The sequence below is a fragment of the Notolepis coatsorum genome (genome assembly GCF_963971535.1).
Source record: "Notolepis coatsorum genome assembly, chromosome: 8".
Lineage (NCBI taxonomy): Eukaryota > Metazoa > Chordata > Actinopteri > Aulopiformes > Paralepididae > Notolepis > Notolepis coatsorum.
Genome location: NC_140172.1, coordinates 33267248 through 33289809, shown reverse-complemented (window position 1 = coordinate 33289809; position 22562 = coordinate 33267248). Strand labels below are relative to the sequence as shown.

At 44.5% G+C, this 22562-nt stretch overlaps 1 protein-coding gene across 1 annotated transcript in view; it reads right to left on the bottom strand.

Annotated features, from left to right (window-relative positions):
- The window catches only part of clip2 (CAP-GLY domain containing linker protein 2), a 74484-nt gene that overhangs the window by 42417 nt on the left and 9505 nt on the right, over positions 1-22562 (bottom strand). The window contains exon 3 of the mRNA XM_084320922.1: positions 15639-16174. Within this exon, the coding sequence (XP_084177048.1) occupies positions 15639-16174 (536 nt within the window). The remainder of the gene's footprint in view (positions 1-15638; positions 16175-22562) is intronic.

The window sequence follows — 22562 nt, the reverse complement described above, 5'->3', positions numbered from 1 at the left end:
AGAGAGAGAGAGAGAGATAGTTCTCCAACTTGTGTGAGTTGCAGTGATCTCCTGGTTGTTCCACACCTAGGTTATCTAACTATTGCGCTGCTGCAACTAGAAACACTGGCCTGCCCTTTGGGAACCACTGATATAGGACACGGTAAGGGCACTGCTGTGCTCTGAAACACGTTATTCCCAACAGCGGTTTAGATGGTTTTAAAAGGTGGGTTAAGAATAGAAGAATAGCCAGACAGAGGAGGAAAAGTTGATACTGGAACTATCACAACCGCCTGATTCCCACAAACACATTTCAAACCAAATCCACAGTCCCAGGTATGTTTAAACAATGCATTGTATATTTTCTTATTAGCGATCTTGTTATCTTATTATCTATTCTACTCTTCTCCTGAAAACCCTGCCTATTTCGCTCTGTCCTCCGTGACGTCTAGTCGGACGTGCGCTGAACCAGCGGTGAGCAACACAGCTCAGACCGCGTCCTATTTTAAACCACTATAAGACCACGGAGCAGATTGCTAGTTGTGTGTATGACTTCAAAAGCTAATATGGACTATAATATAAAACACTTCAGCGTCTGGGAAGAGCTCATGTGCTATACGCTAGTGAAGGACAGAACAGGATTCAGGTCTGAAGAAAGCAAGAAACAAAACAAAACAAACTAACAACAACAACAACAACAACAACAACAACAACAACAACAACAACATCATAATTCACTCACAGGTGATCAGGCATGGTGTTGAAAACAAACATTATTCGCAGCCCTGCGTGATATGGACCAAATAGCATAGTGTCAAATAGGGTAGACTTACTACCATAGTATATATATACTTGTTGTATCACTGTACATAATAATACTGTATAAACATCAGATTAACATATTTACTCAGTTATATATATATTCCATTTAACCACTTGTCATACTGTGTACTGCACATTACACCCTTCTTGTCCTGTATATAGTTATAAACTTTACTGTTACCTTGCACTCTGGTTAGATGCCAACTTATTTTTGTTGTACTGCACTCATGCTATACAATGACAATACATTTGAATCTAATTTAATCTAATCAAATGTTTAAGTTTATTATAAAAGTATTCCTTGGGGCGCCCGAGTGGCGAACCACGTAATGCGCTGCGTCGCAACACAGCCGACCAGGGTTCGATTCCCGGACCCGGCGTTCTTTGCCGAATGTCTTCCCCTGCTCTGTCTCCCATTCCTCCTCTCTCTCTCTCTACCGGACTGCCCAGTAGCAAAAACCCAATACAAATCTACAAAAACATAACTTGTCCGAAAGGACAAGTAACATTTAAAAAAGTATTCCTTGCAGCGGTATTAAAAATAAAGAATAAAATAGACCATTTTGAACGAAACAGCACCATGACGATAAGTATTACAAGATGAAGACAAAAAAAGAAGATGTCATATCACACAGAAATGTTTACTGAAAAGGGCGGCTAGGTGGTGTAGTGGGCAAGGCGCTCGCCACCAATGCAGGAGACGCTGGGTTCGAGCCCAGCTCTCCGCATTGCTATCAGCTTGGCTGGTCGTTCATACTAACACAATTGGCAGTGTTAGGGGTGGGAAAGCTGATGGGTGGGGATCGGACGTTGTGGACAGCGACTCCTACAGGTCGGTTGGTGCGCCTGCGCAGCAGAATCAGGAAGCGACGGGGGCGGCGTGTCCCTCCCACGGCCACGCAGACCCCCGCCGCTGAGAGATCGCGCTGTGCAGGTGAAAAGATGCGACGCTGCTTCCTCGAGTACCGGAGGGGACACGTGATGTAAGGCTTCGTCCACATTGCAGCCGGCTTGTGGGAGGCATGGCCTAACAGCGTTCGAGACAGGGGAGGGTAGAATTGGACGATACGAAATTGGGATGGGAGAAAAAAGTAGATCAAAAAAAATATTTACTGGAAAGATAAATACCATCAAATACCGCAAAAAATTTATAAAAATATTGTGATGTGATACTTTGGCCTCATTGCCCAGCCCTATTAGCAGGGGTGCATTGGTCATGGGACGGGGTTGCATGCAGAGCAACCGGCTCTGTGAGCAGAAGCACGTGCACGCACATGCACGCGCGTGCACACAGGAATGTGCTGCACTCGATTGATGTGCCAACTCGCCAAGTACCCACCTGGCTACTTTGCATAACAATAGCTCAGGTTGTCAGGTGTGTTCAAATACGTCCTCAGATACATTCACACAAAACTTGTGAATGAAATGTGTTACATTCCATTCCTAGAGGCAATTAGGCATCGTCTTTAGTCTGTGCGCACGCAAGGGAACAATTTATGGAGCGCACGTGCACGTGGCGTCATTAAAACACAGTGCAACCAGGTATGAAATCACCAACGCGCCACTGCCTATTAGAAAGGTCATGACCCAAATTCAAACCCACAACGTCGTGAGTATGGGGTATGTGCCTTAGGCCACTAATCTATCAGGACATCCCAAGTCTATACTTTTCAAGCTGTGTGAAACCGTTTCTGTATCTATACAATGGATAGATTGTGAGCGTTTTCCCCTTGGACAACATCCCATGGACCTCCTCAACCAATCTCAACCTAGGCCTGGTGCTTCTGAACATGCGGGAGGCTTGTCCACCAGATGCCTGTAAATCTTAACATATGGAATAAAACATACTCTATTAATTATCCCCTCAATCTTTCTGAGTCCAACATAGAAAAGAAAAAGAAGTTACAAAAGTTATAGTATAGACATAAATCATGCTTTTCTACTGCCAGTAGGAAGACCATTGTACAATCATGTCTGTATTTGATTAGGGTGACATTCTGTACATGCATACCTCTCCCTCCACCTTAAAAACCCCATGATGCTGTGTATTATAGCGCACTATCATAAAATGGTAAATGGTGCATTTATATAGCGCTTTTATCCAAAACACTTTACAATATTGTCCCACACACGACGGTGGAGGCAACCATGCAAGGTGCCAAACTGCTCATCGGGAGCAATTAGGGGTTAAGTGACTTGCTCAAGGACACTTCGACACACTGCTGGGGAGGAGCGGGAAGCGAACCGGGAACCTCCGGATTACCAGACGACCACTCTACCTCCTGAGCCACTGTCGCCCCATCATAGCCATAGGTATATTTTCCTTGTGCAGTTTACTTTTCTCATAACTATATCACTGCATAGCTCATACACATTCAGACAAGCTTAATATTTGGTTATAATTTATGTGATACAATTTATACATGCAATTCAAAGTTATTGCTGCATTTTCTTTCAAACAAATAATTGGTTGTGGAGGTCAGTAAATTGTTACAGTTATAAGGCATTGGCTATGGCTGGGTATCGTTTGAAATGTTTTCCATACCAGTGACAATACCCACACCTGGAATTTGATACCGATATCAAAACAGCACTTTCTTCTATACCTTTGCTGTTATGTGTGTCACATGTGCTGTGCAAGCCAATCAGAGGTGTTGTTACATTTTGGATCGGTGGAACAGAAGAAACGGCCAATCACCAGCCTCATATCTTGGAACAAACATGCTTACGGGGTCATTGACGCTGATGAAATTAATTACTTAGGTATCAAAAATGTGTATTGAATGGCACAGCATTTTTTGATACTCTAAAATACTCGTATTGAGGCAACATGAGTGTTGAATTTTGATACCCGGCCCTACTTAGGGCAGAGCTCTTTCAGGCTGTGTGACGTACAGACTCTATAGAGCTCGGTGTCTGAGTTTACACATAAATGGACTGCATTAGTGCTTTTATCTAAAGCGCTTTACAACTTATGCCTCACATTCAGCCATGCACGGCAGTGGCAACCATGCAAGGTGTTAACCAGCCCATCAGGAGCAGTTAGGGGTTAACTGTCTCGCTCAAGGACACTTCGACACTCTACCTCCTGAGCCACTGTCGCCCCGTATTAGACATCACATCCTAACTATGACACACCTGACAAAAACGATTTATTTCAATAGGTAATTTAGTTCCATGGTAAACAGAAATGTTTTGACTTCTGACCCTCCCTTCTGCATTCGTACCTGTCTATAGGAGATCCACTTTTTTCAATTAATCTAAAGTGAACCATATATGACACAAATATTGCATCACACATCTCTTTATTCTTAACGGTAGGATCTGTAAAACAGTGACCTGAGAGTTTAGTAGCTTATTATTTTGTGAGTGTCTCCAGACCTCTCTTGGCAGAGCCTGAGGCGTGGCCAGCAGCAGCAACTACTCTGCTAATCTCACTCGAATCCAACCCCCACATCAGACACAAAAACAAAAGATGTAAACAAAGCACAATACCAAGAGGGGCTCTTTTGCCTAGAGGTCACTATTCCAGATCCTACCCTTAAGAATAAACAGATTTGTGATGCAATATGTGCGTTCATATATGGTTTACTTTAGATTAATTGAAAAAAGGTTCGACACCGTTATATAGATCTACAGGATCTGGCCACGCCTCTCAATGTGTTTCAATGGCGGTCAGTTAGGGGACATTGGCTATTGTAACGGCAGGAGTATGTTCCTGGCGTGCGTGTCTTTTATGGGTTCATAAAACCACGTTGTAGGTGAAAATGATGATGAGTCGTCGTGGCGCTGAAGCTCGGCCAGCGAGGGACGAGCGTGTAATAATAGGGAGGGAGGATCTCCGCCGGGCCCCTGGAGAAGAAAGAAGCTTTTGTTCTCCGCTCCTCCTCACAGCGGGTGACTCACGATGACTTCTGTCTCGCAGGATCGGTGAGCAGCACGTCTGTTCTACAGTGTTACTGAAACACTGAGCTTTTGTAAATGATGACAAAGATCTGGATTCTATTTAATCAGAGGCCTGTAAGAAGCCAGGGATCAGAGCCAGAGGGCACTTAGTTGGCGCTGCTGAAAACCAGCTTGTGAGACACACTAGGTTCAGCTCTAGGTTCAGCTCTAGGTTCAGCTCTAGGTTCAGGTTCAGCTCTAGGTTCAGGTTCAGCTCTAGGTTCAGCTCTAGGTTCAGCTCTAGGTTCAGGTTCAGCTCTAGGTTCAGCTCTAGGTTCAGCTCTAGGTTCAGCTCTAGGTTCAGGTTCAGCTCTAGGTTCAGCTCTAGGTTCAGGTTCAGCTCTAGGTTCAGCTCTAGGTTCAGCTCTAGGTTCAGCTCTAGGTTCAGGTTCAGCTCTAGGTTCAGCTCTAGGTTCAGCTCTAGGTTCAGCTCTAGGTTCAGCACTAGGTTCAGCTCTAGGTTCAGCTCTAGGTTCAGCTCTAGGTTCAGCTCTAGGTTCAGGTCTAGGTTCAGCTCTAGGTTCAGCTCTAGGCTGTGACTAACAAATGTGAAGGGAAACAGTCAAACCACTTGAACATTTTTGCAGTCGGTTTGACGAAGACCGGAAATCATTCATTCCAAATGACTGACGGACAGCCAAGGACTAAAACGGTGACAGTACAGTCAAGTCAGCTTTATTTATATAAATAAATACTACTCTCTAAAGCAAGTGCATCTCAGTTTGTGGGGTATCCATTTGGAATGGCCTTGCTGTAGCAATAAAAACAAGTACTATTGAAATGTTTAAACACAGATATAAACAGGAATTCTTGGACAAGTATAAGTTAGAGGAGCTTGAAAATAATGTGAACTAGTATTTTTGTTATTATTTATTTATCTTTTGCTGTAGTGGATAGGTATATTATTTTTGATATTGATAGATAACTTATTACATGATATTAATATGATATTGTAAGGAAGGGGCAGGACCAGATAAGCTTTGCTTCTTTCTGTCCCTTCTCGAACAAAACCATTTGTCTTGAGCTATGTTGACAATTGCTTCCATGTCTAGGAAGATATGTTTTTTATTTTATTTGTATTTGTATTTAGTTTTTAATTTAATTTTAATTTAGTTTTCTGTTATTTTTTGTTATTTCAAGTTTGTGTGTTTATGGTTGTTCGAGAGATAAATAAAGATCAAATATATAGCACATTTACAATGACTAAAAGCCAACCAAAGTGCTTTGTCTGTATCTCTGTCTGTCCCCACACAAGTAGGCCAATCACAGCTCACGTTGCTACGTGCATACAGCGAAGCACAACGCTAGCTTGATTGATTGATTGATTGAAAACTTTATTAACAGATTGCAGAATGGGTACAGTACAGTACAGCTCAATACATACAATTGTTAAGGGGATGCAGACCAGAGAAAGACTTTCGTCTTGTTTACATCAGGGTCCCCCATTTTCAATTCATCATAACATATATGACACACACGACATACAGATAGACAGTGACGTTAACATTGTATGCAATGTACATTAGCCAAGCTCTTATCAACGTTAGCAACATACATCAGCCAAGCTACGCAATGTTATGAATGTATGTTAGCCAAGCTGATGTTATCAACGCTAGCCATGTACGAAGCTAACACTACAACGTTACCAACGTTAGCATCAACTGCACACCTGGAAACTTGCTATCCATAGCTAAAGATATTATAGGGTGTCCACGTCTCCTACGGACCTCTCTTGGACCCTCAACACCTCGAGAAAGCTCACCAGCATCTCTTCTGCCTGAGGAGACTGAGGAAAGCCCTCTCCTCAGATTCTGGTGAACTTCTACCATTGCACCATAGAAAGCATCCTCACTAACTGCATCACAGTCTGGTACGGCAACTGCTCTGCCTCGGACCAGAAATCACTGCAGAGAGGGTGGTGGAAACCACCCAACGCATCACCGGTACACCACTCCCTGCAATTAAGGCATAAACAGTGTGTGAAGAAGGCACGCAGTATTGTCAAGGACAACTCGCATCCCAATCACAGACTGTTTGCTCTCCTACCCTCTGGGAGGCGCCATAGGAATCTCAGCTCCAGGACTAGCAGGCACAGGGGCAGCTTCTTCCCCGCGTCTATACTTTCCGTAGCCGCATTTCTCAATAGTACCCAGCTGCAGCTCCGGAGACCAGCGCTTACAAGCCCCGCACATACAAGCCCGCACATAGCAACCCCTCGCTTCCATTGGCTGATTTTGGTCACGTGATTTTGGGTCACGTTGCACGTTGCACTGCGGGATTGATTGATTGATTGATTGAAAACTTTATTAACAGATTGCCGTATGATTTGGGTCACGTTGCACTGCGGGATTGATTGATTGATTGATTCATTGATTCATTGATTCATTGATTGATTGATTGAAAACTTTATTAACAGATTGATTGATTGATTGAAAACTTTATTAACAGATTGCCGAATGGGTACACGTGACCACAGGCCCTGATTGATTGATTGAAAACTTTATTAACAGATTGTAGAATGGGTACACGTGACCTGACCGATTGATTGATTGATTGATTGATTGATTGAAAACTTTATTAACAGATTGCAGAATGGGTACAGTGACCGATTGATTGATTGATTGATTGATTGATTGATTGATTGATTGATTGATTGATTGATTGAAAACTTTATTAACAGATTGCAGAATGCAGTACAGCTCAATACACACAATTGTTAAGGGGATGCAGACCATGCAGTACTGTTACATTTGTGACATACAGTAAATATATACAAGGGGGAGGGAACTGTACATTTATGATGAATTGAAAATGGGGGACCCTGATGTAAACAAGACGGAAGTCTTTCTCTGGTCTGCATCCCCTTAACAATTGTGTGTATTGAGCTGTACTGCAGATATATTTCAATTGCCTTACTTATTTACATAAGTATTATAGGCCTACAGCAGTATTGTACAGACAGTCTGTGTGAAGTCTGTGTGGTTATCCAGCTGCACAAAGGCAGAGCAAGAGGCTCTACAGAGGGTGGTGATGATAAAGCCATGATAAAGACCTTCAATCAGCTGAAGGGGAATCCCTCCAAGCTGCTGTCAGCGCTACACACCTTCGGCCGCTCTGGTATCAGCCATGCATCAAAACGTGCACACGCACTCAGGCGAGTCGCTAACCGTGCTGGGCCAAGTATAGCGGCTCAACCCACCTCTGTTGCCCGTCGTAAAATGAAGCTCGGGGGTCGACGACGGCTCGCTGCGGGGAGGCCGAAGAAAAGTGTGGTGAGCACAGACCATCGCTATAGTTTCCCAACAGGAGTAAAGTCTGGAACGCACCACAGCCTGTCACAAGCAGTAGAGATGTGTCGTAGCAATCCGAAGTGACATTGACCACCAATATAGCATGTACATAAAGACCCAGTGCCTCATCCGTAGCTAATATTGCACTACCACAGGACCTAGCATGTCCTACCATGCTCTGTAAATAACTTATGTACATATACCGATATGCCCTACTCTGTTTACTTGTTTTATTGCACAATGTCGTTCTATTGGATTCTATTATATGTTATTACTATTGTATTATGCACATCTTTGCGGGCACGACCACCCGCATTTTTTTTTTTTTGATATTTTTTGCACAAATCTCTCCAATATTCAAAACATCTCTTTCCACATCACCATATGCAACTTCCAAGATTTGCCTTTTTCTTTTTTGTAAGAACATACAAAACATGTAAAGGACTCATACAAATACATTAACAACTCAAGTTCAAGTTCAAGTTCTTTAATAGTTGTCATACAGAAGTACAGAATACTTTCATACAAAATGCTTCTTACTGTTACGCTCCAGAGACTGTGCTAGACAAGATAGTATCAAATAACATAATAACATAATATAGCATGAATTTAGAAGAAGAAAATGAGGTCACAGTGTTCGGTAAGCGTCCCAGACACATGTAGGTGTGCATGATAGCATGCATGCATGTGTGTCTCCAACATATGTATGTGGGTACGTGTATTGATTGATTGATTGATTGATTGAATTGATTGATTGATTGATTGAAAAGTTTATTAACAGATTGCAGAATGGGTACAACTGACATGGAAAATAAAAAAGACTTACGAAAAAAAGAAAAATACTATACTATACATTGTGCGTATACATCCCTGATATATATACTTTGCATGTAGACCGATCTACCTGCGAGCAGGTATGTGCTGCATCCTCTATCGGGATGCCACCCTTCTCCATATTGCATGTGAGAGAAAGCGTCCCAGACACATGTAGGTGTGCATGATAGCATGCATGCATGTGTGTCTCCAACATATGTATGTGGGTACGTGTATTGATTGATTGATTGAATTGATTGATTGATTGATTGAAAAGTTTATTAACAGATTGCAGAATGGGTACAGTACAGTACATCTCAATACATACAATTGTTAAGGGGATGCAGACCAGAGAAAGACTTTCATCTTGTTTACATCAGGGTCCCCCATTTTCAATTCATCATAACATATATGACATACATGACATACAGATAGACAGTACTGCTACATCTATACATTTATGACATATCAGATTTGCAAATACAGTACTGTTTGTGATACAAAAGTGTCCAGAAAAGGAGTGTATATACATTTGGCGTAGAAACTGTACATTGGAGGAGGTTGGTGGGGTGGGGTTGGGTGGGTTGGGTGAGGGCTGTGTACGTAAGCATGTGTACATGCCTCACATGTGTGTGTGTGTGCATCTTCCAGGTATGCGACTGTACTCCTATCTCTTGTGTGTGTCTCGTATCCATGTGTGCCTCCGCCCCCTATGTGAGTGTATATCTCAGGTGTGCATATATATGTGCGTCTCAGCTACGTATGTGTGTGTCTCCTATGTACATGTATATCCCCCATATGTGTCAGTGAGAGCCTATACCTCAACTATGTGTATATGTAGGTGTGTGTATGCCTATTTCCTATAAGTGAGTATGTGCATGTATGTGTGCCCCTGACATGTATAACTTAGCCTTGTGCATATGAGTGTGTGTAAACCTATTATGTACACATACGAATATGTGTATCCTAGATACTTGTATGCGGCTAAACATGCACATATGAGAGTGTGATAGAGACAGTGACCATTCCATAGATATACCATCCGGACATAAAATCCATGTACATACATATATAACACATTATAAAGTACAAGTACCATCAGATCAGATCCCCTTTTTCATATTCATCCTTGATATCATTGTAACCCCACCTTAATCATTTGTCCCCAGACCGTTCAGTCAGGTGTAGAAAACTGTCCCATAAACGTGTATGCAAATAAACAACTTGTGACAAATAAAACTCTTGACTTGACCACCAGCCTCTCTATCTAAATGTTATATTGTTAACTGTCTAGTTAGGCATTAACTGTGTTAATCTAAATGTTATATTGTTAACTGTCTAGTTAAGGCATTAACTGGGTTAATTAATCTAAATGTTATATTGTTAACTGTCTAGTTAAGGCATTAACTGGGTTAAGTGGGGAGTGCGTCATGGTACAGTTTCAGTAAGTGGGGAGTGTAAACAAGTTGAACGCGTCACGTGAAATAACGTTACGTGAATAAACATATAACGTTACAATGTACAGTTTCTGACAGCTGGCTGTGTTGTGAAATGTGCATAACGTTATGAATAAACCGCGAAGTCACGCGAAATAACGTTATAAACGCGAATCTGGTAGTATATTTATTTGTATCTTCTTGAGATGATAACATTAACATCCGCATTTTACCGCATGGCGAGCTAAACCAATCAGAGAGGGGCTTCGCTCAACCAATCAAAGAGGGGGCTGCAGAAATGGAGCCCAACCAATCAGAGAGGCGTCTGCAGAACTTCAGCCATTGGGTGGGACCCAAATCACGTCACCAAAATCAGCCAATGGAAGCGAGGGGTTGCTATGTGCGGTGCTTGTATGTGCGGGGCTTGTAAGCGCTGGTCTCCGGAGCTGCAGCTGGAAGCATCTCGCATTTCTGGCAGACGTTCTCTGATTGGCCGACGTCAGTTTCTACACTGGTTAGGCTTAGGCACTCTTCGAAGTTGGTTAAGGTTAGAGTTTGTCTTAGAGCATGGCGATAGAACGCCAGGTAGTTTGCAGGCTGTTCGACGTGGAAATGGGCAAAGACACAGCTCGTCGCGCTATTGGGCAAACATGTCAGTGGCCAATCAGAGAGCGTCAGTCAGTGCCAATCAGAGAACGTTTGCCAGAAATGCGGCTACGGAAAGTATAGACGCTTCTTCCCCTCAGCTGTCACCTCGCTGAACTCTGCACTATGGTGACAGCTCCTCCACCCCCGAACTCATTCTCTCTCTCTCCCTGTCTCTCCATTTTTCTCTCTTTCTCTCTCTCACACACAAACTCTCTCTATACTGTATTAACTCTGCACTGTGGTGACAGCCCCTACACCCCAAACTCAATCTCTCTCTCTCCCTGTCTTGCCCTTTTTGTACAATAACTCTGTATACACTGTATATATACATATGTGCATATTATATCTGTATATATACCCATACTGAAAGTACTGTATATTTGTCCTTATATTTGTATATATTCCATTATATCTGTATAGTTATGCCACTGGCTAGTATGGCTAGTAATGTATTCATACTTCTACCACTGTATATAATAATCCTGTGCATACATTAGCCTAGCATATTTACTACTTATCATACATATTCACATGTTACACTGTATATTACTATGCAGCACTTTACACTCTGGTTGGATGCCTCCTTTTCGTTGTCGTTTTTGTACTGTGTGATGGCAATACATTTGAATCTAATCTTATCTACTCTAATCTAAAGATTGCACGGGGAAGCCACTCCATTATTAGACGGAAGACTCTGTGTCTTTGTTTGTTTCTTAAAAGGAGAGGGGGCAGTCCACTCCCTCTTTATTGAGAGAGTAGGAAGGCAGATCAGGGGAGACGCAGGATAGTGCCAGGCCAGCGGGGCTACATGATGTGGCTCCAGAGGCGTGGTTCTTAACCATCTCTGGGCACATCCCACCTCACTAACCCAACCCCCTCCAATGTACAGTCACTTACCTAGTATGGTTTTGTCAACAGTCCAATGTACAGTTTTGCTTGTTTATACAGTGTTTCTCCCCCACCCCCCAACCACCTCCAATGTAAATTACCCAGTATGGTTGACAATATCCCAATGTACCCAACCCCCCCCACACAACCCCACCCAACCTCCTCCAATGTACAGTTTCTACATCAAATGTATATACTCCCTTTTCTTGACTCCTTCTGAATCACAAACAGTACTGTATTTGCAAATCTGGTATGTCATAAATGTATAGATGTAGCAGTACTGAATATCTGTATGTCATGTATGTCATATATGTCCTGATGAATTGAAAATGGGGGACCCTGATGTAAACAAGACGAAAGTCTTTCTCTGGTCTGCATCCCCTTAACAATTGTGTGTATTGAGCTGTACTGTATTGTACCCATTCTGCAATCTGTTAATAAAGTTTTCAATCAATCAATCAATCAATCAATTCAATCAATCAATCAAACTTCAGAGGCGTGGTTCTTAACCATCTCTCTCTGGGCAACGTCCCACCTCACTTGACATTTTCCGCCACACAGAAGTGCGCCAGCTCCTTGAAGAGCTACTTGCTGAGAGCCCAGAAGGAAATGGCAATACTGTAGAATTAGATTGCATGGAGTCAAATGACATTAGAGGAGTTCTCGCCGAGCAGTAAAGTCATGGAAATAGAACCCACCGAGGCGGGGAATCCTCAAGGGGAAAAGATCTTCCTAATGGTGTTCAGAGACAGGGCTCCATCTTGACACAAAGCTTTCCCACACATCTCCTAATGCTCACAACAGCAGACACTCAGTGTTAATCGATTCTCTTGTGTTGGCCGATTTATTTTCTATTATGAAATTAGTATGGCACAATATACACGGTATAGGTATCATCCTGCTGTGTTTGGGATTGTGACAAGATATTCTTATTTTTCATGATCATGAATGCTATGATGTTATAGCATCGTCATGACACCACATCTCTGGCCTCAGATTTGAATGCCATCATTCTAGGGCTGGGCAATTAATAACATTTTATTTTCAATTACGATTTTGGCTTCCGACGATTATGAAAACAAGATAATGGACTTTAAGCCAGGTCATGTTTTTAAGCCAGGTCATGTTTTTAAGCCAGGTCATGGTTTTGTTTCAGTTGAATCATATTCAAAGTTCAAGAAAAACACTTTTTTAAGTTTCATAAATGCATGATGTTTCCAAAGTCAGTGAGTAATCGTGTTAAATTACCGTGATCTCGATACTGACCAAAATAATTGTGATTATGATATTTGCCATAATAAGTTCTGATGTAGTCATGGTGTGCTCTATGGCTCCATGGAGCATCATTCACTCATGTTGAGTTCTGATGTAGTCCTGGTGTGCTGTATGGCTCCATACGTAGCAGTACGTTAGATTACACAAGAGACGCTTCATGCATTCACACTGATCAATGTGATGGTTTCTCCTCTCCTCTCATCAGCGCTGACAGTAATCCAATGTGATTTATAATATTATTGACCAGTAGAAAAGCTTTTAGTGCAACCCAACAGCAAATGGAAAGCAAGGCGACCCACGGCCTGTAATTGTTTGCAGAGAGTACCCTATATAATACAATATAAAATTATACAATCCTATTAGGCTACTGGGTGAGAACATGTGGAAAGGGTAGACCATCATTTTGGAATCTCAAAGGGTACATTCAGAATTTTTAACCATGGCACTGTTTCCTACTTAAGAACAAAGCGGGGCTCGCAACTCACTTGTAGTTCCAAGGTGATTTAAAGGGGACATGTACTATAAATGTCATTTTTCAGTCTCTAGCATTGTATTATAGTAATAGGAGTTAGTATCAATGTGTTTTAGTCTCTAAATACCATATTGGCGGATTGCTCTGATTCAGCTCAGATAATTTCCTGCTCCAGTAAATTAGTCCATCCTGATTTGAAGGCCTGAGTCACGTCATTCAGGCTCTGGGTAGAAGACAGTGATGTGATTGGCTCTGTGGTTGTAGCTAATGCCCGCCCACTTCCTCATACTGCGAGGCAGATTGAAACCCGACACCTCTGCATACTCTGGAGTTTTTTTTTCTCTCTCTCTCTCTCTCTCTCTCTCGCACCCCCCCCCTTCTCTCTCTCTCTCTCTCTCTCTGTCTACCAGTCGCAGACTGTGTGGACTGACTGTCACTCAAAGTGCTTATGGGCGGAGCCAGGCCATAACAGCCTGAAATCTTGGAGCTGAAAAATGATGGTTTTGAGTACTTGATTAGAAATATAAAACAATGCATTTTTTTTGAAAAAAAAACTTACAGATGTCTTCAATAGACTAACAGGAATTGTGTAAAGTTGCCCAAATAGTGCTAGGAATAGCAGTACATGTCCCCTTATTAAGGCAAAAAAGGCAGTAGATGCGACGTTTCGACCTTACCGGTCTTCCTCAAGCATGTTTGTAGAGTCCTTTCTCAGCACAATCCATGCTGTCCTTTATACTAGTTAGAATAGCCACAAAACCAATGTATGTCAATGGCGCCACGATCCAGTCTTGTATAGAGACAGGGGCCTGGCCCCATTGACTTTGCATTAGTTTGTGGCCGGCACAACCCAGGTATCCATGACCTTGGGCCGATGCCTCCCTGCTGTGTACAACAAGCCAAGTCAGCCCTCACTTCATCCTGCCGCCCTCATCATCATCCTCCTTTCATCCAGGCGGTTGATATGGTGGAGCTGGTACTTGTGAATACTATGAAGTCTACAGTTGCTGCTTGTACTGCTGATCTAGCAGCAATAGCTACATCGGCTGACTAAGCTTTAATAACATGTTACTGCTGTGCAGTAAAAGCCGTATCAGGTTGTGTGACTCAGAGATGGTTTCTTCTTAGTGCATGGCAGTTGTGTTGTTGTAGTATACCAGTACGACAGAGTACAGCAACTTGCAATGGGCCTGGTCTACAAGATACACTATACGACCGGGGTGCCCATGTACATGTCAAAATACTTCCCAAAGGTCAGTGAATACCACAACCACTACACCAGAGGAAGCTCAACAAATCATGTTAAACCCAGATTCGGCTCAAACAAGGGACTAAACACGTTTCGCAATTATGCCACAACAATGTAGAACGCCCTACCCAAAGCTGTAAAGGAATGTGAATCCCTGCCCACATTCAAAACCGCTCTTAAAGAGCACCTACGGGAGGCTGCAATTCGAAACTGGCCACCGTAAATGCCCAAAACCCCCACCCCCTCCTAATGTACAGTCCCCTCCCCATCATATGTATATACTCTGTCAGGATCTAGGGGTAACAGTACTGTATATTTGAATACCGTTATGTCACAAATGTATCAGTACTAAATACCTGTATGTCCCTATGCCATAAATGTCATGTATGTCATGTATGTCATAAATGTCTATATGAATTGAAAATGGGGGACCCTGATGGAAACAAGACAAACGTCTTTCTCAGGTCTGCATCCCCTTAACAATTGTATGTATTGAGCCGTACTGTATTGTACCCATTCTGCAATCTGTTAAATAAAGTTTTCATTCATTCATTCATTCATACTGCTGAAATCGCTGAACTTTTATGAAGTCTCTTCCCACACTGCAAGCTTATTCCGAACCCAATGATGGTGGTGATGCATTGGTATGCAAATCGATGGATTTACACAACCATCATAATAAATCATATCAATTGATCGTTGCAACTGTAGGAAATAATATTGAATGCACAGTGGATAAGTGTTTTACTGAACAAAAGAAATCTCCAAAACGATGCCAAACCACGGTATCCAACAGGGACGTTAAAGAACACAGAACTCACCAGGACGCGGTCTCCCACCCGAAGATCCTTATCCCCGCCTTTCTTGACCGAGCCACTGTCGGACATGTTGGACCCCGACTCGTTGCCCGTCATCATCCCCCCGCTGTTGTTGAGCAGACCCAGGCCCGCGCTGGTGAGCAGGCCCTCTCTGAGCGGCATCACCACCCGCTGGCCAGTAGAGGCAGCAGCGCAGCCGCCGCTCAGGTTCAGCCCCGTCTGTGAGTCGGTGGAGTGGGCGTCGCTCCCGTCGCCGGCACCACACACCCGCGTGAGCTTGGAGGGCCGCGTGAAGATGCCCTGCAGGGCCTGGCACTCAAAGTAACGCACGCCGGCCACCGAGCCGTCGTTTTTGCCCACCAGGTCGGTGAGTACCACCCCTGCCCACTGTCCCGGGGCAAACTGTGTCTCCCCCAGGTAGGCGATGACTCCCGGTTTGACGCCGTTGACCCAAACGTTTTCGCCCACTGTGTAGTCCCCCGCGACGTCGTCGCCCACTTCGGAGAGCTTGGTGGGCGTGGGGGGCTTGTGTGGCATATCTGGAGAGACATAAGGCAGATGAAGAGACACAGTGTCATAATTACTTCTTATCAGTAGGGATGTCCGATATTATCGGCCGACCGATATTATCGGCCGATATCGGCAGTAAAATGTGATATCGGAAAATATCGGTATCGGTAAAAAAAAATTAAAAAAACAATAATTTTTTTTTTTTAACCTTTATTTACCCAGGCAAGCAAGTAAGAACCAATTCTTATTTTATTTATTGTCAAAAGTATGCATGTTGGTTTAATTCAACAACTTGTATGTTAATTTTAACTTTTTTAATTATCATATTTTGCACAGATAATGCTTACATTTAGAAAGCCTTTTGAATGCATCCAGTGAAATTATTAATTACCTGAAATTATTCAGTTTTTTTGGGGGGAAACCCTGCATATATCGGTATCGGTTGATATCGGTATCGGTATCGGTATCGAAATTAAGAGTTGGACAATATCGGAATATCGGTATCGGTAAAAAAGCCAATATCGAGCATCCCTACTTATCAGTTATGTTTTTTTTTCTTCATTGCCATGCTTCAGTATCACTTTTATCTTCCTAGGCAACATGTACGCTGCCAGCTTGCTGCTTTTGTCATTTCCACTTTCAACGAGCAAATAACGATGTAACTAGAAACGGTTATCTGAGCCTTTGAGGTCAAGCAATTTTGAATGAAAACCATCTGGCCTCTTGTATATGTAGATGCATAATTTATTTGGTTTTGGGAATATGCACACAAACGAAGAAGTATCTTGTATATTCGCCACAAAGAAGAAATACTGTAAATAATAATGATATAAACACAGTGTGTACAGTAGGGCTGACTTCTCTTGGTCGATTAGTCCATTGTTCATTGTCGGTAAGCTCTGGTAAAGCACTCGATGTAAAGAGGTCCTTCTGCATGATTGGCGTGTGGGACACTGGAGATCTGTCAATCAAACCAACAGATCGAAGTCGACCAAGTCTTAGAATTCCCTTAGTCGAGGACGGTCCTAATATGCAGTCTATTAGGAACAGAGGGGAAATACAAGCCGGGATCCTGTCATCATGCAACCCAGATTACCCTCCAGCAGTGCAGCTAAAGCATTCATCATATGAGAATAAATTAGTTTACACTATAGCGCTGTCCCCGCTTAAAAGGTAGGCAGGCATTTTTTTTTTTTTTTATCGTTTTCATAATATTTGGTGAAATGCTCTTTACCAGGCCTTGTAATCAGACGTCAGACACAAAATCTCAGGGTGTCAGAATCAGGATCAACAGATCTTTTGTTCTGCCAAGTGGTGTGCCAAACAGTCTGCCCATCAGAGGCCAAGTGCAGTACAGAGGGTGTGCCAAACAGTCTGCCCATCAGAGGCCAAGTGCAGTACAGAGGGTGTGCCAAACAGTCTGCCCATCAGAGGCCAAGTGCAGTACAGAGGGTGTGCCAAACAGCCTGCCCATCAGAGGCCAAGTGCAGTACAGAGGGTGTGCTAAACAGTCTGCCCATCAGAGCCAAAGTACAGTACAGACGGTGTGCTAAACAGTCTGCCCATCAGAGGCAAAGTGCAGTACAGACGGTGTGCTAAACAGTCTGCCCATCAGAGCCAAAGTACAGTACAGAGGGTGTGCTAAACAGTCTGCCCATCAGAGCCAAAGTACAGTACAGAGGGTGTGCCAAACAGCCTGCCCATCAGAGGCCAAGTGCAGTACAGAGGGTGTGCCAAACAGCCTGCCCATCAGAGGCCAAGTACAGTACAGAGGGTGTGCCAAACAGTCTGCCCATCAGAGGCCAAGTGCAGTACAGAGGGTGTGCCAAACAGCCTGCCCATCAGAGGCCAAGTGCAGTACAGAGGGTGTGCCAAACAGCCTGCCCATCAGAGGCAAAGTGCAGTACAGACGGTGTGCCAAACAGTCTGCCCATCAGAGCCAAAGTACAGTACAGAGGGTGTGCTAAACAGTCTGCCCATCAGAGCCAAAGTACAGTACAGACGGTGTGCTAAACAGTCTGCCCATCAGAGGCAAAGTGCAGTACAGACGGTGTGCTAAACAGTCTGCCCATCAGAGCCAAAGTACAGTACAGAGGGTGTGCTAAACAGTCTGCCCATCAGAGCCAAAGTACAGTACAGAGGGTGTGCCAAACAGTCTGCCCATCAGAGCCAAAGTACAGTACAGAGGGTGTGCTAAACAGCCTGCCCATCAGAGCCAAAGTACAGTACAGACGGTGTGCTAAACAGTCTGCCCATCAGAGCCAAAGTACAGTACAGAGGGTGTGCCAAACAGTCTGCCCATCAGAGGCCAAGTGCAGTACAGACGGTGTGCTAAACAGTCTGCCCATCAGAGGCCAAGTGCAGTACAGAGGGTGTGCCAAACAGCCTGCCCATCAGAGGCCAAGTGCAGTACAGAGGGTGTGCCAAACAGCCTGCCCATCAGAGGCCAAGTACAGTACAGAGGGTGTGCCAAACAGCCTGCCCATCAGAGGCCAAGTGCAGTACAGAGGGTGTGCCAAACAGTCTGCCCATCAGAGCCAAAGTGCAGTACAGAGGGTGTGCCAAACAGCCTGCCCATCAGAGGCCAAGTGCAGTACAGAGGGTGTGCCAAACAGCCTGCCCATCAGAGGCCAAGTGCAGTACAGAGGGTGTGCCAAACAGCCTGCCCATCAGAGGCCAAGTGCAGTACAGAGGGTGTGCCAAACAGCCTGCCCATCAGAGGCCAAGTGCAGTACAGAGGGTGTGCTAAACAGTCTGCCCATCAGAGGCCAAGTACAGTACAGAGGGTGTGCCAAACAGCCTGCCCATCAGAGGCCAAGTGCAGTACAGAGGGTGTGCCAAACAGCCTGCCCATCAGAGGCAAAGTGCAGTACAGACGGTGTGCCAAACAGCCTGCCCATCAGAGCCAAAGTACAGTACAGAGGGTGTGCTAAACAGTCTGCCCATCAGAGCCAAAGTACAGTACAGACGGTGTGCTAAACAGTCTGCCCATCAGAGGCAAAGTGCAGTACAGACGGTGTGCCAAACAGTCTGCCCATCAGAGCCAAAGTACAGTACAGAGGGTGTGCTAAACAGCCTGCCCATCAGAGCCAAAGTACAGTACAGACGGTGTGCTAAACAGTCTGCCCATCAGAGGCCAAGTGCAGTACAGAGGGTGTGCTAAACAGCCTGCCCATCAGAGGCCAAGTGCAGTACAGAGGGTGTGCCAAACAGTCTGCCCATCAGAGCCAAAGTGCAGTACAGAGGGTGTGCCAAACAGCCTGCCCATCAGAGGCCAAGTGCAGTACAGAGGGTGTGCCAAACAGTCTGCCCATCAGAGGCCAAGTGCAGTACAGAGGGTGTGCCAAACAGCCTGCCCATCAGAGGCCAAAGTACAGTACAGAGGGTGTGCCAAACAGTCTGCCCATCAGAGGCCAAGTGCAGTACAGAGGGTGTGCCAAACAGCCTGCCCATCAGAGGCCAAGTGCAGTACAGACGGTGTGCCAAACAGTCTGCCCATCAGAGGCCAAGTACAGTACAGAGGGTGTGCCAAACAGTCTGCCCATCAGAGGCCAAGTGCAGTACAGAGGGTGTGCCAAACAGCCTGCCCATCAGAGGCCAAGTGCAGTACAGAGGGTGTGCCAAACAGCCTGCCCATCAGAGGCCACGTGCAGTACAGAGGGTGTGCCAAACAGCCTGCCCATCAGAGGCCACGTGCAGTACAGAGGGTGTGCCAAACAGTCTGCCCATCAGAGGCCACGTGCAGTACAGAGGGTGTGCCAAACAGCCTGCCCATCAGAGGCCACGTGCAGTACAGAGGGTGTGCCAAACAGCCTGCCCATCAGAGGCCACGTGCAGTACAGAGGGTGTGCCAAACAGCCTGCCCATCAGAGGCCAAGTACAGTACAGAGGGTGTGCCAAACAGCCTGCCCATCAGAGGCCAAGTGCAGTACAGAGGGTGTGCCAAACAGTCTGCCCATCAGAGCCAAAGTGCAGTACAGAGGGTGTGCCAAACAGTCTGCCCATCAGAGGCCAAGTGCAGTACAGAGGGTGTGCCAAACAGTCTGCCCATCAGAGGCCACGTGCAGTACAGAGGGTGTGCCAAACAGCCTGCCCATCAGAGGCCAAGTGCAGTACAGAGGGTGTGCCAAACAGTCTGCCCATCAGAGCCAAAGTGCAGTACAGAGGGTGTGCCAAACAGCCTGCCCATCAGAGGCCAAAGTACAGTACAGAGGGTGTGCCAAACAGCCTGCCCATCAGAGCCAAAGTGCAGTACAGAGGGTGTGCCAAACAGCCTGCCCATCAGAGGCCAAAGTGCAGTACAGAGGGTGTGCCAAACAGCCTGCCCATCAGAGGCCAAAGTACAGTACAGAGGGTGTGCCAAACAGCCTGCCCATCAGAGCCAAAGTGCAGTACAGAGGGTGTGCCAAACAGCCTGCCCATCAGAGGCCAAAGTGCAGTACAGAGGGTGTGCCAAACAGCCTGCCCATCAGAGGCCAAGTGCAGTACAGAGGGTGTGCCAAACAGCCTGCCCATCAGATGCTGGAAAATAGCAAAGCTCCCAGGGAGTTTGTGGAAAACCTTTTTTGCGCATACATTGAATCTAATGTTGAATAAGTTGTTCACACATTTCTGCCATTGTGACAATATTGAAAGATACATATTGAACAGTAGATGCAAAAAAATCTCTTCACAGGAAAACAATTCTTATTAATTTTTTTTTTTTAAATCTAACCCTAACTAACCTTATACTGTCATGCACTTGTCCTAATAAACGAACCTACACTGTAGCACGCAACACTTTGATGAACTCAGCTGATAGAGTTGTGCCCTTCCTGATGACTTGTCGTACAGAACTTGTAAGTCGCTTTGGATAAAAGCGTCAGCTAAATGACTAAATGTACATGTAATGTTATTACAGATCTGTCAACAAAACATGTAGGCAGGAGCGCTGTGTTTAAACAACAATTACTGAGGGTGCTCTTCAAAGACAGGGGTTTAGTCTAGGCCAGGGTTCCCAAACTTTTCAGGCCAGGGCCCAGAAAATAAGGCGTCAGAGAGCCGCGGCCCAATGCACATCGTCAGGCTTTTTTTTTTTTTTTTTGCCAGGCGACTGATTTTTTAAGCCAAATATCACTTCAATCCTATTAAGTTAGTTCAGGTTAGTTATTCATTTATATGTGCTATTTATGAGAGGGCTAACTTGTTGCAAAATAATAATGTTTTCAGCGTTTTATGTGCATAATCTGTTATTTAGTTTGAAATGTTCGTTGAAATAAGTAGATTTTTCGTTTAATATAAAACCATATAGTCACATTTTAGAATACAATAGAATAGAATTTTAGAATACAACTAAAAACACTGTCCTGGCCTGCTTCTAAGTTCAGTGGCCTGACAAATTATTATTATTATTATTTTTTTTTTTTGGAAATCATCTCGCGGCCCTCCCGTGGCTGTGAGATGATTTCCAAAACCCCGACTTTGGGAACCACTGGTCTAGGCTACTATAGAAAACGCTGAAATGGATGAATTATTTGGAGGATCCTATGCTTATTATATCAGTCTGCTATGAGTTATCTTCAGTCGAGGAGGACAGCCCTAGTTTACACCAGAGCTGTATGAATCGTCGCTCCCAGTCTGGCAGAATCACCCTGGAGCCCATTCATCCGATTTGACCGTGTCACGCCCACTAAGGAGAATCTGCTTGGGCAGCAGCGTGCAGACCAACACAACAGAGCATTTTACACAAGGTTAGGCAGCACTCCAGCTCCTATTGAAAAGTGGGTCAGAGAGAGAGAGAGAGAGAGAGAGAGAGAGAGAGAGAGAGAGAGAGAGAGAGAGAGAGAGAGAGAGAGAGAGAGAGAGAGAGAGAGAGAGAGAGAGAGAGAGAGAGAGAGAGAGAGAGAGAGAGAGAGGTATCTCTGATGTGTTGGTGATTAACGATGAGAGACAACCCCACTGACACTTGGTACTGTGATACTGTTCCACTGCAACTAGTATACCATGCAGGGCAGCATTAGCATGCTGTCTGCTGCACTGCCCGTGAAAGTAGATGCATGTGTGCGTGTGCGTGTGCGTGTGTGTGTGTGTGTGTGTGTGTGTGTGTGTGTGTGTGTGTGTGTGTGTGTGTGTGTGTGTGTAGGCCCAGTTAGAACTAGAACTGTCTCAGTTACAGCCTGCAAATGGGACAGGGCCCCAGTAGCTGAATGTACGCCGCAGTTGCTTGCCACCATATGTTGTGTGTGATATAAATGCAATATACACGACTAGGGGCGGGCAATTAAACCGGTAGAACAAACAAGTAGCAATTATGCACTGGTATAAATGGTATAAATGTGTAGCAAATTGTTTCCTACTGTCTGGGTACACATGTATGTGATGTCCAGCCGTAAATACTTCAGTCAGATAAAAATACCAGTGTTATACAGAGGGAGTTGT